Here is a 15,000-nt window from a genome sequence, read left to right on the forward strand (position 1 = left end):
ATGACTCCAACCTAAGTGTATGTAAACTTCCGACTTCAACCGTATATATAGATGGGTTATGCAAATAGGTATATATATATTTGCATAACCCATCTACATACATACATATTTATCTACATAATCTACATATATATACATATTCATCTACATAATCTAATACCTACTTCCTGTACCTCAAGGGCAGTCAATCATGTCACTGTATGACCTCACTGTATGACCTCACTGTATGACCTTACTGTATGACCTTACTGTATGAACTCACTGTATGACCTTACTGTATGACCTCACTGTATGACCTTACTGTATGACCTCACTGTATGACCTCACTGTATGACCTCACTGTATGACCTTACTGTATGAACTCACTGTATGACCTCACTGTATGACCTCACTGTATGACCTTACTGTATGACCTCACTGTATGACCTTACTGTATGACCTCACTGTATGACCTTACTGTATGACCTCACTGTATGACCTCACTGTATGTCACCTGAGAGGTTATAGTATCAGAGATTGATTTTAGTCTGTAGGCGGTGTAACTAAAGTTACAGGTTGAATTTAGTATGTAGGCTGTTTAATTATAGTTACAGATTGATTTTAGACTGGAGGCTGTGTAATTATAGTTACAGATTGATTTTAGACTGGAGGCTGTGTAATTATAGTTACAGATTGAGTTTAGACTGGAGGCTGTTTAATTATAGTTACAGATTGATTTTAGACTGGAGGCTGTGTAACTATAGTTACAGATTGATTTTAGACTGGAGGCTGTGTAATTATAGTTACAGGTTGAGTTTAGACTGTAGGCTGTGTAACTATAGTTACAGATTGATTTTAGACTGGAGGCTGTGTAATTATAGTTACAGGTTGAGTTTAGACTGTAGGTTGTGTAATTAAAGTTACAGATTGATTTTAGACTGGAGGCTGTGTAATTATAGTTACAGATTGATTTTAGACTGGAGGCTGTGTAACTATAGTTACAGGTTGAGTTTAGACTGGAGGCTGTGTAACTATAGTTACAGATTGATTTTAGACTGGAGGCTGTGTAACTATAGTTACAGGTTGAGTTTAGACTGGAGGTTGTGTAATTATAGTTACAGATTGATTTTAGACTGGAGGCTGTGTAACTATAGTTACAGGTTGAGTTTAGACTGTAGGTTGTGTAATTAAAGTTACAGGTTGAGTTTAGACTGTAGGTTGTGTAATTAAAGTTACAGGTTGAGTTTAGACTGGAGGCTGTGTAACTATAGTTACAGATTGATTTTAGACTGGAGGCTGTGTAACTATAGTTACAGATTGATTTTAGACTGGAGGCTGTGTAACTATAGTTACAGGTTGAGTTTAGACTGTAGGTTGTGTAATTAAAGTTACAGGTTGAGTTTAGACTGTAGGTTGTGTAATTAAAGTTACAGGTTGAGTTTAGACTGTAGGTTGTGTAACTATAGTTACAGATTGATTTTAGACTGGAGGCTGTGTAACTATAGTTACAGGTTGAGTTTAGACTGTAGGTTGTGTAATTAAAGTTACAGGTTGAGTTTAGACTGTAGGTTGTGTAATTAAAGTTACAGGTTGAGTTTAGACTGGAGGCTGTGTAACTATAGTTACAGATTGATTTTAGACTGGAGGCTGTGTAACTATAGTTACAGGTTGAGTTTAGACTGTAGGTTGTGTAATTAAAGTTACAGGTTGAGTTTAGACTGGAGGCTGTGTAACTATAGTTACAGATTGATTTTAGACTGGAGGCTGTGTAACTATAGTTACAGATTGAGTTTAGACTGGAGGCTGTGTAATTATAGTTACAGATTGATTTTAGACATGTATGTATGTATGTATGTATGTATGTATGTGTGTGTGTGTGTGTGTGTGTGTGTGTGTGTGTGTGTGTGTGTGTGTGTGTGTGTGTGTGTGTGTGTGAGTGAGTGAGTGAGTGAGTGAGTGAGTGAGTGAGTGAGTGAGTGAGTGTGTGAGTGAGTGAGTGAGTGAGTGAGTGAGTGAGTGAGTGAGTGAGTGAGTGTGTGAGTGAGTGAGTGAGTGAGTGAGTGAGTGAGTGTGTGAGTGAGTGAGTGAGTGAGTGAGTGAGTGAGTGAGTGAGTGAGTGTGTGAGTGAGTGAGTGAGTGAGTGAGTGAGTGAGTGTGTGAGTGAGTGAGTGAGTGAGTGAGTGAGTGTGTGAGTGAGTGAGTGAGTGAGTGAGTGAGTGAGTGAGTGAGTGAGTGAGTGAGTGAGTGTGTGAGTGAGTGAGTGAGTGAGTGAGTGAGTGTGTGTGTGTGTGTGTGTGTGTGTGTGTGTGTGTGTATGTGTTTTACGGGGATGAAATGTACTATGCCAATGACTGTGTATTCTCAACATTAAGACCTGCAGAAACAGGTGTGTATTTACTGTTTTGTGTTTCAGTCCGTGTGTGTATGTTGTCTTTTGTGATATGTGTGTGTACCGTGTGTGTGTGTGTGTGTGTATCTTTGTCACTGGGTGGACTGCATACCCTGAATGACCTTCCCATCTTGTTTGTGGAAGGAGTGACCCTGGCCGACTTGCTTGACAAGAAGAAGGGGAAGTTTGCTTGGTTTAGTCACTCCAGTGAGACCCATGGTAAATGCCTGCCCCTCCCTCGGTGTGTGTGTGTGTGTGTCTGTGTGTAACCTGTGTGTGTTCTGGTTTCCCAGTTTTGTGGTGGTGTGTCATCAACGGCCCCGTCTCCTGTGTTGATGGGCTTTCTGTTCCTTGTGACGCGTGTGTGTGTTGTGTGTGTGTAGTCAGTCAGTGTGTGTGTTGTGTGTGTGTAGTCAGTCAGTGTGTCAGTTGTGTGTGTGTAGTCAGTCAGTGTGTCAGTTGTGTGTGTGTAGTCAGTCAGAGTGTCCGTTGTGTGTGTGTAGTCAGTCAGTGTGTGCGTTGTGCGTGTGTAGTCAGTCAGTGTGTGTGTTGTGTGCGTGTGGCTGTGTGTCTCTGTGCCCAGACTACTCAACAGAAGAAGGGGTTTGATCTGAACTGTGCTGGATATTACTGCACCCTCAGAACTAGAATGACATCATATTTCTATGTCTGCATCTCTCCTCAATATTGACTTTAGAGTTTATTTAACAGTTCTCCTATCTCTGACTCTCTCTCTCTCTCTCTCTCTCTCTCTCTCTCTCTCTCTCTCTCTCTCTCTCTCTCTCTCTTCCTCTCTATCGCTCTCTTTCTTTCTCTCTGTCTCTCTCTTACTCTCTCTCTCTTTCTTTCTCTCCCTCTCTGTCTCTCTCTGTCTCTGTCTCTCTCTGTCTCTCTCTGTCTCTCTCTCTTTGTCTCTGTCTCTGTCTCTCTCTGTCTCTGTCTCACTCTGTCTCTCTCTGTCTCTCTCTGTCTCTCTCTGTCTCTCTCTGTCTCTCTCTCTTTGTCTCTGTCTCTCTCTCTCTGTCTCTCTCTGTCTCTCTCTCTCTCTCTGTCTCTCTCTCTTTCTCTCTCTCTCTGTCTCTCTCTGTCTCTCTCTCTCTCTCTCTTTCTCTCTGTCTCTCTCTCTCTCTCACACTCTCGTGTTATTTAGTTGTTTCTGTGAGGAAGGAACACAAAGGATTGTGTGCAGTGCTGATGGTGTGAGTTGTCCTCTATGAGCTGTGGCCTCTTGGACTCCACATGTACACAGTGCGTGTGACTGTGTGCAGACTGCGTTGTGGGAGTAATTCCGCGTGCACATCCTTCCGTTCCTGTCTGTGTGTGTGACTGAGTATGAGTGTACGTGTCACGTGCTCTCAGCCGTCACTCTCTGTTTCCAGGTAACAGTCACCGTTTACACTTCCTCCGCGGAGAAGTGAAGACGAACGCTGCTCTTCTTCGTAAGGCGTGTGCGTCTGCATGTCAGAATCCACTCCTCCACCTACTGAACTCTGTATAACCTGCAAGCAGACTGCCAGGCCCCTCTGCCTCTTACCTCCCTCAATGCATCCCCCTGTGGTCCTCTACTGCTCTTCAATGCTTCTCAACTACAACTCTTCTCTCTACTCCAGTCGTTGAGGCCAGTGGGGCAGTGATCTGATGTGTGATCTGTCTCTCTTCTCGCTCCTTAGGAAGGGCTAAACATCTCCGAGTTGTGTCCCAAATAACACCCTATTCCCTATGTAGTGCACTACTTTATACCAGGATCCACAGAGCCCCTATTCCCTATGTAGTGCACTACTTTAGACCAGAGGCCTATTCCCTATGTAGTGCACTACTTTAGACCAGGATCCACAGAGCCCCTATTCCCTATGTAGTGCACTACTTTAGACCAGGATCCACAGAGCCCCTATTCCCTATGTAGTACACTACTTTAGACCAGTTGTAGTTCTGAGTTGTAGTTCTGAGTTGTAGTTCAGAGTTGTAGTTCAGAGTTGTAGTTCAGAGTTGTAGTTCTGAGTTGTAGTTCTGAGTTGTAGTTCAGAGTTGTAGTTCAGAGTTGTAGTTCAGAGTTGTAGTTCAGAGTTGTAGTTCTGAGTTGTAGTTCTGAGTTGTAGTTCAGAGTTGTAGTTCAGAGTTGTAGTTCAGAGTTGTAGTTCAGAGCTGTAGTTCTGAGTTGTAGTTCTGAGTTGTAGTTCAGAGTTGTAGTTCAGAGTTGTAGTTCAGAGTTGTAGTTCTGAGTTGTAGTTCTGAGTTGTAGTTCAGAGTTGTAGTTCAGAGTTGTAGTTCAGAGTTGTAGTTCAGAGCTGTAGTTCTGAGTTGTAGTTCTGAGTTGTAGTTCAGAGTTGTAGTTCTGAGTTGTAGTTCAGAGTTGTAGTTCTGAGTTGTAGTTCAGAGTTGTAGTTCAGAGTTGTAGTTCTGAGTTGTAGTTCTGAGTTGTAGTTCAGAGTTGTAGTTCTGAGTTGTAGTTCAGAGTTGTAGTTCAGAGTTGTAGTTCTGAGTTGTAGTTCAGAGTTGTAGTTCTGAGTTGTAGTTCAGAGCTGTAGTTCTGAGTTGTAGTTCAGAGTTGTAGTTCAGAGTTGTAGTTCAGAGTTGTAGTTCAGAGTTGTAGTTCTGAGTTGTAGTTCAGAGTTGTAGTTCTGAGTTGTAGTTCAGAGTTGTAGTTCAGAGTTGTAGTTCTGTTGCCGCTGTTTAATCCTGGATCCCGTTCTGGATGAATATTCTGAACGATGACGGTCTGCATGTTAACCTCATGTTGTGAATATTACTATAGTGGGATGAAACAATATAATCTGACAACTTTTCGTTGTGTGCTGCAAAGCTGCTGTAAATATCTGCAGTTTCCTGATGTTGTTGCATGTTGCTCTTGTTTCATCCGCTTCCAGATATTTTTCTTGGATGATTTTTTTTTTTATAACAGGGACAGCCTTTTTCTGGAGACAGAAGCTACTCTTCCTGTATGACCTTCGACCTGCCTGCTGGATGAACTGCATGTTGGTTTGGAACGTCCTCCTCTTCTTCTTGAAATTAGGAATTCTGCAAGACAGCATTTGTACTCTAAACGAAGAGCGATGTCACCTCCTGCCCTCTGAGTCTGACCTGGATGTTGTATCATTTTCTCACATGGCGTTTTCATGTTTCTTTAAAAGCTCCTTTATGACCCTGTCATTTAGTGAACCATAATGTCAGGGTCAGGGGTTTTACAATGTGTTTTTGCACCAACATGAGGACAGTTTTAAAGCTTTGAAAGTAATTAATTAGATGATAGAGCAATGACCCCTCTCGATCGCTCTCTCTCTTCTCCCTCTCCTTCTTGCCCCCCCCCCTTACTCCTTCCTTCCCTCCGTCCCTCCCTCCCTCCCTCCATCTCACCCCCTCCCTCCCTCCCTCTTTCTCTCCCCCAACCCTCCCTCCCTCCATCTCTCTCCTGTCCTCCTCCTCCTCCCTCTCTCCTCCCTCCCTCCCTCTCCCTCCCTGCCCCCCTCCCTCCCTCCCTCCCTCCCTCCCTCCCTCCCTCCTGTCCTCCTCCCACCTCTCTCTCTCCTCGCTCTCCCTCTTCCCACAACCCTCCTTCCCTCCATCTCTCTCCTGTCCTCCTCCCACCTCTCTCTCTCTCCTCCCTCTCCCTCCCTGCCCCCCTCCCTCCCTCCTGTCCTCCTCCCACCTCTCTCTCTCTCCTCCCTCTCCCTCCCTGCCCCCCTCCCTCCCTCCTGTCCTCCTCCCACCTCTCTCTCTCTCCTCCCTCTCCCTCCCTGCCCCCCTCCCTCCCTCCTGTCCTCCTCCCACCTCTCTCTCTCTCCTCCCTCTCCCTCCCTGCCCCCCTCCCTGCCCCCCTCCCTCCCTCCCTCCTGTCCTCCTCCCCCTCTCTCTCTCCTCCCTCTCCCTCCCTGCCCCCCTCCCTCCCTCCTGTCCTCCTCCCACCTCTCTCTCTCAGTCTATCCGGCCAGCAGACAGGAACAATAGCGTAGTGAACTAGTTCAGTGTTGGACAGAAGTAGTTCTATGTTTAACAGGACTGTCCTCCAGGGCTGGGAGCTATCTCAGACCTCTGTTATTCAGAGAAACTGGTTTTAGACATGAGGAGAGACAGGCTGGTACATGTCAAGGTGGAAGCACGGACAGGAATGGTCTATAACAGAGTTTATGTGAGACTGTTCACTACCAGGAATAGTGATTTTAAAGAGATGCTTCGTGATTTTGGCAATGTGGCTCTTTGTCTACTTCCCCAGAGTCAGATGAACTTGTGGAAACCATTTGAATGTCTCTGCGTGCAGTTTGAAGGAAGTTGCTAACTAGCGTTAACGCTATGACTGGAAGTCTATGGGTATCTGCTAGCATGCTAACGCTAGTTAGCAACTTCCTTTAATACTGCACGCAGAGACATTCAAATGGTTCCCACAAGTTCATCTGACTCTGGGGAAGTAGACAAAGGGCCTCGTTGCCAAAATCCCGAAGCATCTCTTTAAACCAGGGGAATTAATGAGTCTCATTAGCGTCTCCATTAGCCGACGTCATACTGGGCTCCAACTCAGGACAGAAAATACATTACAGACAAAAATACTTTACAATTTACATACATTTAATACATTAACATAGACATTATATATATATATATATACATTAACATAGACATTATATATATATATATATATACATTTAATACATTAACATAGACATTATATATATATATATATACATTAACATAGACATTATATATATATATATATATACATTTAATACATTAACATAGACATTATATATATATATATATACATTAACATAGACATTATATATATATATATATACATTTACATAGACATTATATATATATATATATAATACATTAACATAGACATTATATATATAGATATATAATACATTAACATAGACATTATATATATATATATATATACATTTAATACATTAACATAGACATTATATATATATATATATATACATTTAATACATTAACATAGACATTATATATATATATATACATTAACATAGACATTATATATATATATATATATACATTTAATACATTAACATAGACATTATATATATATATATATATACATTTAATACATTAACATAGACATTATATATATATATATATACATTAACATAGACATTATATATATATATATATATACATTTAATACATTAACATAGACATTATATATATATATATATATACATTTAATACATTAACATAGTCATTATATACTTATATATATATATCTAGAATGGCGGAAGAATATGAAGGAATAGTGGTTTATTAAGACTATTCAATAGTAATATTCACTAGTTAGTTACACTATTCACTAGTATTATTCACTAGTTAGTTAGACTATTCACTAGTAATATTAATTAGTTAGTTAGACTATTCACCAGTAATATTCACTAGTTAGTTAGACTATTCAATAGTAATATTCACTAGTTAGTTACACTATTCACTAGTATTATTCACTAGTTAGTTAGACTATTCACTAGTAATATTCACTAGTTAGTTACACTATTCAATAGTAATATTCACTAGTTAGTTACACTATTCACTAGTATTATTCACTAGTTAGTTAGACTATTCAATAGTAATATTCACTAGTTAGACTATTCACCAGTAATATTCACTAGTTAGTTAGACTATTCACTAGTAATATTCACTAGTTAGTTAAACTATTCACTAGTATTATTCACTAGTTAGTTACACTATTCAATAGTAATATTCACTAGTTAGTTACACTATTCAATAGTAATATTCACTAGTTAGTTAGACTATTCACTAGTATTATTCACTAGTTAGTTAGACTATTCACTAGTAATATTCACTAGTTAGTTAGACTATTCACTAGTATTATTCACTAGTTAGTTAGACTATTCACTAATAATATTAACTAGTAATATTCACTAGTTAGTTAGACTATTCACTAGTAATATTAACTAGTAATATTCACTAGTTAGTTAGACTATTCACTAGTAATATTAACTAGTAATATTCACTAGTTAGTTAGACTATTCACTAGTAATATTAATTAGTTAGACTATTCACTAGGAATATTCATTAGTTAGACTATTCACTAGTAATATTCACTAGTTAGACTATTCTCTAGGTAGTTAGACTATTCACTAATACTATTAACTAGTAATATTCACTAGTTAGTTAGACTATTCACTCATAATATTAATTAGTTAGACTATTCACTAGTAATATTCACTAGTTAGTTAGACTATTCACCAGTAATATTCACTAGTTAGTTAGACTATTCACCAGTAATATTCACTAGTTAGTTAGACTATTCACCAGTAATATTCATTAGTTAGACTATTCACTAGTAATATTCACTAGTTAGACTATTCACCAGTAAAATTCACTAGTTAGACTATTCACCAGTAATATTCACTAGTTAGACTATTCACCAGTAATATTCACTAGTTAGACTATTCACCAGTAATATTCATTAGTTAGACTATTCACCAGTAATATTCACTAGTTAGACTATTCACCAGTAATATTCACTAGTTAGACTATTCACCAGTAATATTCACTAGTTAGACTATTCACTAGTAATATTAATTAGTTAGACTATTCACTAGTAATATTCACTAGTTAGACTACTCACCAGTAATATTCACTAGTTAGACTATTCACTAGTAATATTAATTAGTTAGACTATTCACTAGTAATATTCACTAGTTAGTTAGACTATTCACTAGTAATATGAATTAGTTAGACTATTCACTATTTAGTTAGACTATTCACTAGTAATATTAATTAGTTAGACTATTCACTAGTAATATTCACTAGTTAGTTAGACTATTCACTAGTAATATTAATTAGTTAGACTATTCACTAGTAATATTCACTAGTTAGTTAGACTATTCACTAGTAATATTCACTAGTTAGTTAGACTATTTACTAGTAATATTCACTAGTTAGTTAGACTATTCACTAGTAATATTCACTAGTTAGTTAGACTATTCACTAGTAATATTCACTAGTTAGTTAGACTATTCACTAGTAATATTCACTAGTTAGTTAGACCATTCACTAGGAATATTCATTAGTTAGTTTGATAATCAATGGGAATATTCACTAGTTAGTTAGCTAATCACTGGGAATATTCACTAGTTAGTTAGCTAATCAATGGGAATATTCACTAGTTAGTTAGCTAATCAATGGGAACAATGGTCTTAGACCAAGAGAGGAACTAGTTTGACTTTCTGAAGCCTCACAATCAATAATGATTAACGTTTGATAATCATCAGTACACAGTAACTTACCCATCACTTGAATATCTAAAATAAATCTATATTTATCATAGGATGTTGTTTAAAGGCCAGGATGTAGTCATCGACGTCAGAGTTACGGAGGACAAGGTGTTTTGCGGCCACTCATGGCGCAGGCTAGGACTGACAATGGTACATGATTGGAGAGTGATTGGGACGTGCTGATTGGTGATGCTGTATCTAACTGAGGCTAAAGCATGCTGCAGGGACCACGCTCCAAGGCTGCATGTGATTGGCTAGTCCTCTGTTCCTCCAGGGTTTGTATGGGCAGGGCTGAAATGAGCTGGACTATATTTAGTGTTGGTGTTATTGTCAGGCCTGCTCCCGCTCTCCCTCTCTGGCGCTCGAGGGCCCTTTCATTACGCACACCTGTCACCATCATTACGCGCGGCAGCACTCATTGGACTCACCTGGACCCCTTTCCCTTCGTTATTGCCCCGTCTAAAACAGTCTGCTCCCCCGTTTGTTCCCCGTGTCAGCATTAATGTTGTTATGTGTTCATGTCCAGACGCTGTTGTTAATTTAATGTTCACTCCCTGTACCTGCTTCTCGTCTACCAGCGTCGATCCTTACAGTTTTAGGCTGGGTTTCTGTACAGCACTTTGAGATATCAGCTGATGTACGAAGGGCTATATAAATACATTTGATTTGATTTGATTTGAGTTACATGCTTTGGCCCCTGATCTTTAAGCTTATCGTTTCCTGTCATGCTTTGCTTAGTGTTATGTTAGGCTTAAGGGTTGTTGTTTTTTAAATTCAGATTTTTTAAAAAAATTTTCTTGCTAAGAGATCCCAAGAGAGTTAGTCTAGCTTGTTTCATGTTTTCTTTGATTTTCTTCATTCTCTCTAAGGTTTTCTTACTGGGAGTAGTTGAGCTCCAGTATGAGCTTAAAGGAGGATTAATATAGAGAAATAGAATGTTTCTCCGTGTTATTTAGCTGAGTTTAGCTGAAGCCTTTCTGTTTCTTCTGCCTGTAAGCAGTGGCAGCTATTTCTGGGAACACAAACCTCATTCTAGAATCCCCAGAGTGGACATGAAGAGTGACAGGGCTATAAGAGGAGATTCTGATATGGGCCTTCTTCCCTCCCTCCCTCCCTCCCGCCCTCCCTCCCTCCCTCCCACCCGCCCGCCCGCCCTCCCTCCCTCCCTCCCGCCCTCCCTTCCTCCTTCGCTCCAGCCCTTCTCACTCTCCCTCCTCTCCCTCTACATATCTCCCTCCCTCCCATCCTCCCATCCTCCCTCCCGCCGTCCCTTCCTCCCTCCCTCCCTTCCTCCCTCCCGCCCGCCCTCCCTTCCTCCCTCCCATCCTCCCTCCCTCCCGCCGTCCCTTCCTCCCTCGCTCCAGCCCTTCTCACTCTCCCTCCTCTCCTTCTACATATCTCCCTCCCTCCATCCCTCCCTCCTGCCCTCCCATCCTCCCTCCCTCCCGCCATCCCTTCCTCCCTCGCTCCTGCCCTTCTCACTCTCCCTCCTCTCCCTCTACATATCTCCCCCCTCCCTCCATCCACCCACCCATCCCTCCCTCTCTCCTCTTCATTATCATTACCCCAGGAGATGTGTCAATCAGATGGTGTATTACTGAGGGACCCTGGTAGCTCCAGGCTTCTCTATCCCACGAGACATTGGTTTTCTACAGGTTTTGGTTGTCAGTAATGGTCTGATTCGATTTGTCTAATTCAAGGAGTGTTCCCGTTGACCGGGCCGTCTCATCTGGTTTGGTTGAGGAACGTTGTGAGAGTTTGATGGTTGTGTCTTCGGACAAACTGTAATATGATTTGTCCTATTCTAGTAATTTGATAGATTTCTTTCTCTTTCTTTCTCAATTACTTTCTCTGTATTTATTTAAATATTTTCTTTCATTTTTGTTGTTGTACTGGTCTGTCTATTTCTACCTGAAATCTTCTGCTGAGTTCTACCAGAGTCTGGAACTCAAAGCTTTAGGGGACTTAAAACCTCACTTCTACTGGAGACTAGAACTCAAAGCTTTAGGGGACTAAAACCTCACTTCTCCTGGAGTCTGGAACTCAAAGCTTTAGGGGACTTAACACCTCACTTCTCCTGGAGACTGGAACTCAAAGCTTTAGGGGACTAAAACCTCACTTCTCCTGGAGTCTGGAACTCAAAGCTTTAGGGGACTAAAACCTCACTTCTCCTGGAGACTGGAACTCAAAGCTTTAGGGGACTAAAACCTCACTTCTCCTGGAGTCTGGAACTCAAAGCTTTAGGGGACTTAAAACCTCACTTCTCCTGGAGACTGGAACTCAAGGCTTTAAGGGGACTAAAACCTCACTTCTCCTGGAGACTGGAACTCAAAGCTTTAGGGGACTAAAACCTCACTTCTCCTGGAGACTGGAACTCAAAGCTTTAGGGGACTAAAACCTCACTTCTCCTGGAGACTGGAACTCAAAGCTTTAGGGGACTAAAACCTCACTTCTCCTGGAGACTGGAACTCAAAGCTTTAGGGGACTAAAGCCTCACTTCTCCTGGAGACTGGAACTCAAAGCTTTAGGGAACTAAAACCTCACTTCTCCTGGAGACTGGAACTCAAAGCTTCAGGGGACTTAAAACCTCACTTCTCCTGGAGACTGGAACTCAAAGCTTTAGGGAACTTAAACCTCACTTCTCCTGGAGACTGGAACTCAAAGCTTTAGGGGACTAAAACCTCACTTCTCCTGGAGACTGGAACTCAAAGCTTTAGGGGACTAAAACCTCACTTCTCCTGGAGACTGGAACTCAAAGCTTTAGGGGACTAAAACCTCACTTCTCCTGGAGACTGGAACTCAAAGCTTTAGGGGACTAAAACCTCACTTCTCCTGGAGACTGGAACTCAAAGCTTTAGGAGACTAAAACCTCACTTCTCCTGGAGTCTGGAACTCAAAGCTTTAGGGGACTAAAACCTCACTTCTCCTGGAGACTGGAACTCAAAGCTTTAGGGAACTTAAACCTCACTTCTCCTGGAGACTGGAACTCAAGGCTTTAGGGAACTTAAACCTCACTTCTCCTGGAGACTGGAACTCAAAGCTTTAGGGAACTGAAAACCAAACCTCCCATATATCAGTGTCCCTAAAACTGTCCTACAGGACTCTACCACTAGGAGTTCTATCAGCAGTGGGATGTCTGTCTGTCTGTATGTCTGTCTATCAGAGGGTCAGGATGAGGCCAGCTAGAAAACAAAAGATAATAAAAGGGTAACAGTAATAACCAGCCTGTGGTAGAGAAGGGTAACAGTAATAACCAGCCTGTGATACAGAAGGGTAACAGTAATAACCAGCCTGTGATAGAGAAGGGTAACAGTAATAACCAGCCTGTGGTAGAGAAGGGTAACAGTAATAACCAGCCTGTGATATAGAAGGGTAACAGTAATAACCAGCCTGCGATACAGAAGGGTAACAGTAATAACCAGCCTGCGATACAGAAGGGTAACAGTAACAACCAGCCTGTGATACAGAAGGGTAACAGTAATAACCAGCCTGTGATGAGGGATATGTCAACAGTCCTTCCTCCTGATTCATTTCTCCTTCCTTCTTTCCCTCTACCTGTCCGTGTGTTCCCCAGTGAGCATGCCGGCCAGTGAGAATGAGTCAGTGAACACTGACGCCACTCCAGCAGGAGATATGGAGGGAGAGACCTGCTGTACCCGGCTAGCGTAAGTACCTCAACCCACCCTCACCCTTTTTACACTTACAGTCTCCCGTCTCACCTATTAGCTAACCCCCATTTTCCCTTAGTCACACTCACCCTACTTCAAACCTGCACTCGCCCTCCCTTAACCTTCCACCACCTCCTCTCCCTCCCTTAACAATTCCTTCCTCTCCCTTACCCTTCCACCACCTCCCTCCCGTCCCTTACCCTTCCACCCCCTCCTCTCCCTCACCCTTCCACCCCCTCCCTTCCCCTTCCTCCCAGTCCCTTACAGTTTCTCCCCCTCCCTCCCCCTACCTCCCCCGTCCTTACCCTTCCACCCCCTCCTCTCCCTCCCTTAACAATTCCTTCCCCTCCCTCCCCCTTCCTCCCAGTCCCTTACAGTTTCTCCCCCTCCCTCCCCCTTCCTCCCAGTCCCTTACAGTTTCTCCCCCTCCCTGCCCCTTCCTTCCAGTCCCTTACAGTTTCTCCCCCTCCCTCCCCCTTCCTCCCAGTCCCTTACAGTTTCTCCCCCTCACTCCCCCTTCCTCCCAGTCCCTTACAGTTTCTCCCCCTCCCTCCCTCCCCCTCCCTCCCCCTTCCTCCCAGTCCCTTACAGTTTCTCCCCCTCCCTCCCCCTTCCTCCCCCTCCCTTCCCCTTCCTCCCAGTCCCTTACAGTTTCTCCCCCTCCCTTACCCTTCCACCCCTCCCTCCCCCTACCTCCCCCGTCCTTACCCTTCCACCCCCTCCTCTCCCTCCCTTAACAATCCCTTCCCCTCCCTTCCCCTTCCTCCCAGTCCCTTACAGTTTCTCCCCCTCCCTCCCCCTTCCTTCCCCTCCCTTCCCCTTCCTCCCAGTCCCTTACAGTTTCTCCCCCTCCCTTCCCCTTCCTCCCAGTCCCTTACAGTTTCTCCCCCTCCCTCCCCCTGCCTCCCCCTTCCTCCCAGTCCCTTACAGTTTCTCCCCCTCCCTCCCCCTCCCTCCCAGTCCCTTACAGTTTCTCCCCCTCCCTCCCCCTCCCTCCCCCTTCCTCCCAGTCCCTTACAGTTTCGCCCCCTTCCTCCCCCTCCCTCCCCCTTCCTCCCCCTCCCTTATCCTTCCTCCCCCTCCCTCTCATCTCTCCTGTCTCTTCCTCCCCCTCACTTTCATCCTTCCTGTCCCTGCCTCACCTGCAGCTATTTAAAGCTCGTATTTCTCTCCTCCTTGGAACATCTGATTGATTTTCTCCACAACTCTCTTGTTGATTTTCCACCTGCCCTTCACTTTGACATGAAATGTTTCCTTCACCTGCAAGTTCTCCTGACTTTACTTTAACATCACTCTTTCTTCCCTCCTCTCTCAGTGATCTACGATATTTATAATTTCCTCTCCATCATTTATCCTTTATTTATTCTGTCTTTTCTGTTTCCCCCACTTCCTCTCCTTTCTCTCCTTTCTCTCCTTCCTCTCCTTCCTCTCCTTTCTCTCCTTTCTCTCCTTCCTCTCCTCCCTCTCCTTTCTCTCCTTTCTCTCCTTCCTCTCCTTTCTCTCCTTCCTCTCCTTTCTCTCCTTTCTCTCCTTCCTCTCCTTTCTCTCCTTTCTCTCCTCTCCTCTCCTTTCTCTCCTTCCTCTCCTTCCTCTCCTTTCTCTCCTTTCTCTCCTTCCTCTCCTTTCTCTCCTTTCTCTCCTTCCTCTCCTTTCTCTCCTTCCTCTCCTTTCTCTCCTTTCTCTCCTTTCTCTCCTTTCTCTCCTTTCTCTCCTCTCC

The 15,000-nt window shown here is 42.9% G+C and overlaps 1 protein-coding gene across 4 annotated transcripts in view; it reads left to right on the forward strand.

Annotated features, from left to right (window-relative positions):
• The window catches only part of LOC110518351 (voltage-dependent L-type calcium channel subunit alpha-1C), a 149,190-nt gene that overhangs the window by 48,287 nt on the left and 85,903 nt on the right, over positions 1 to 15,000 (forward strand). For all 4 annotated transcript variants that reach the window (XM_036956552.1, XM_036956550.1, XM_036956551.1 and 1 more), the window contains one exon: positions 13,190 to 13,280. In XM_036956552.1, coding sequence (XP_036812447.1) covers positions 13,190 to 13,280 — 91 coding nt within the window. The remainder of the gene's footprint in view (positions 1 to 13,189; positions 13,281 to 15,000) is intronic.

The sequence above is a fragment of the Oncorhynchus mykiss genome, chromosome 21, assembly GCF_013265735.2.
Source record: "Oncorhynchus mykiss isolate Arlee chromosome 21, USDA_OmykA_1.1, whole genome shotgun sequence".
Taxonomy (NCBI): domain Eukaryota; kingdom Metazoa; phylum Chordata; class Actinopteri; order Salmoniformes; family Salmonidae; genus Oncorhynchus; species Oncorhynchus mykiss.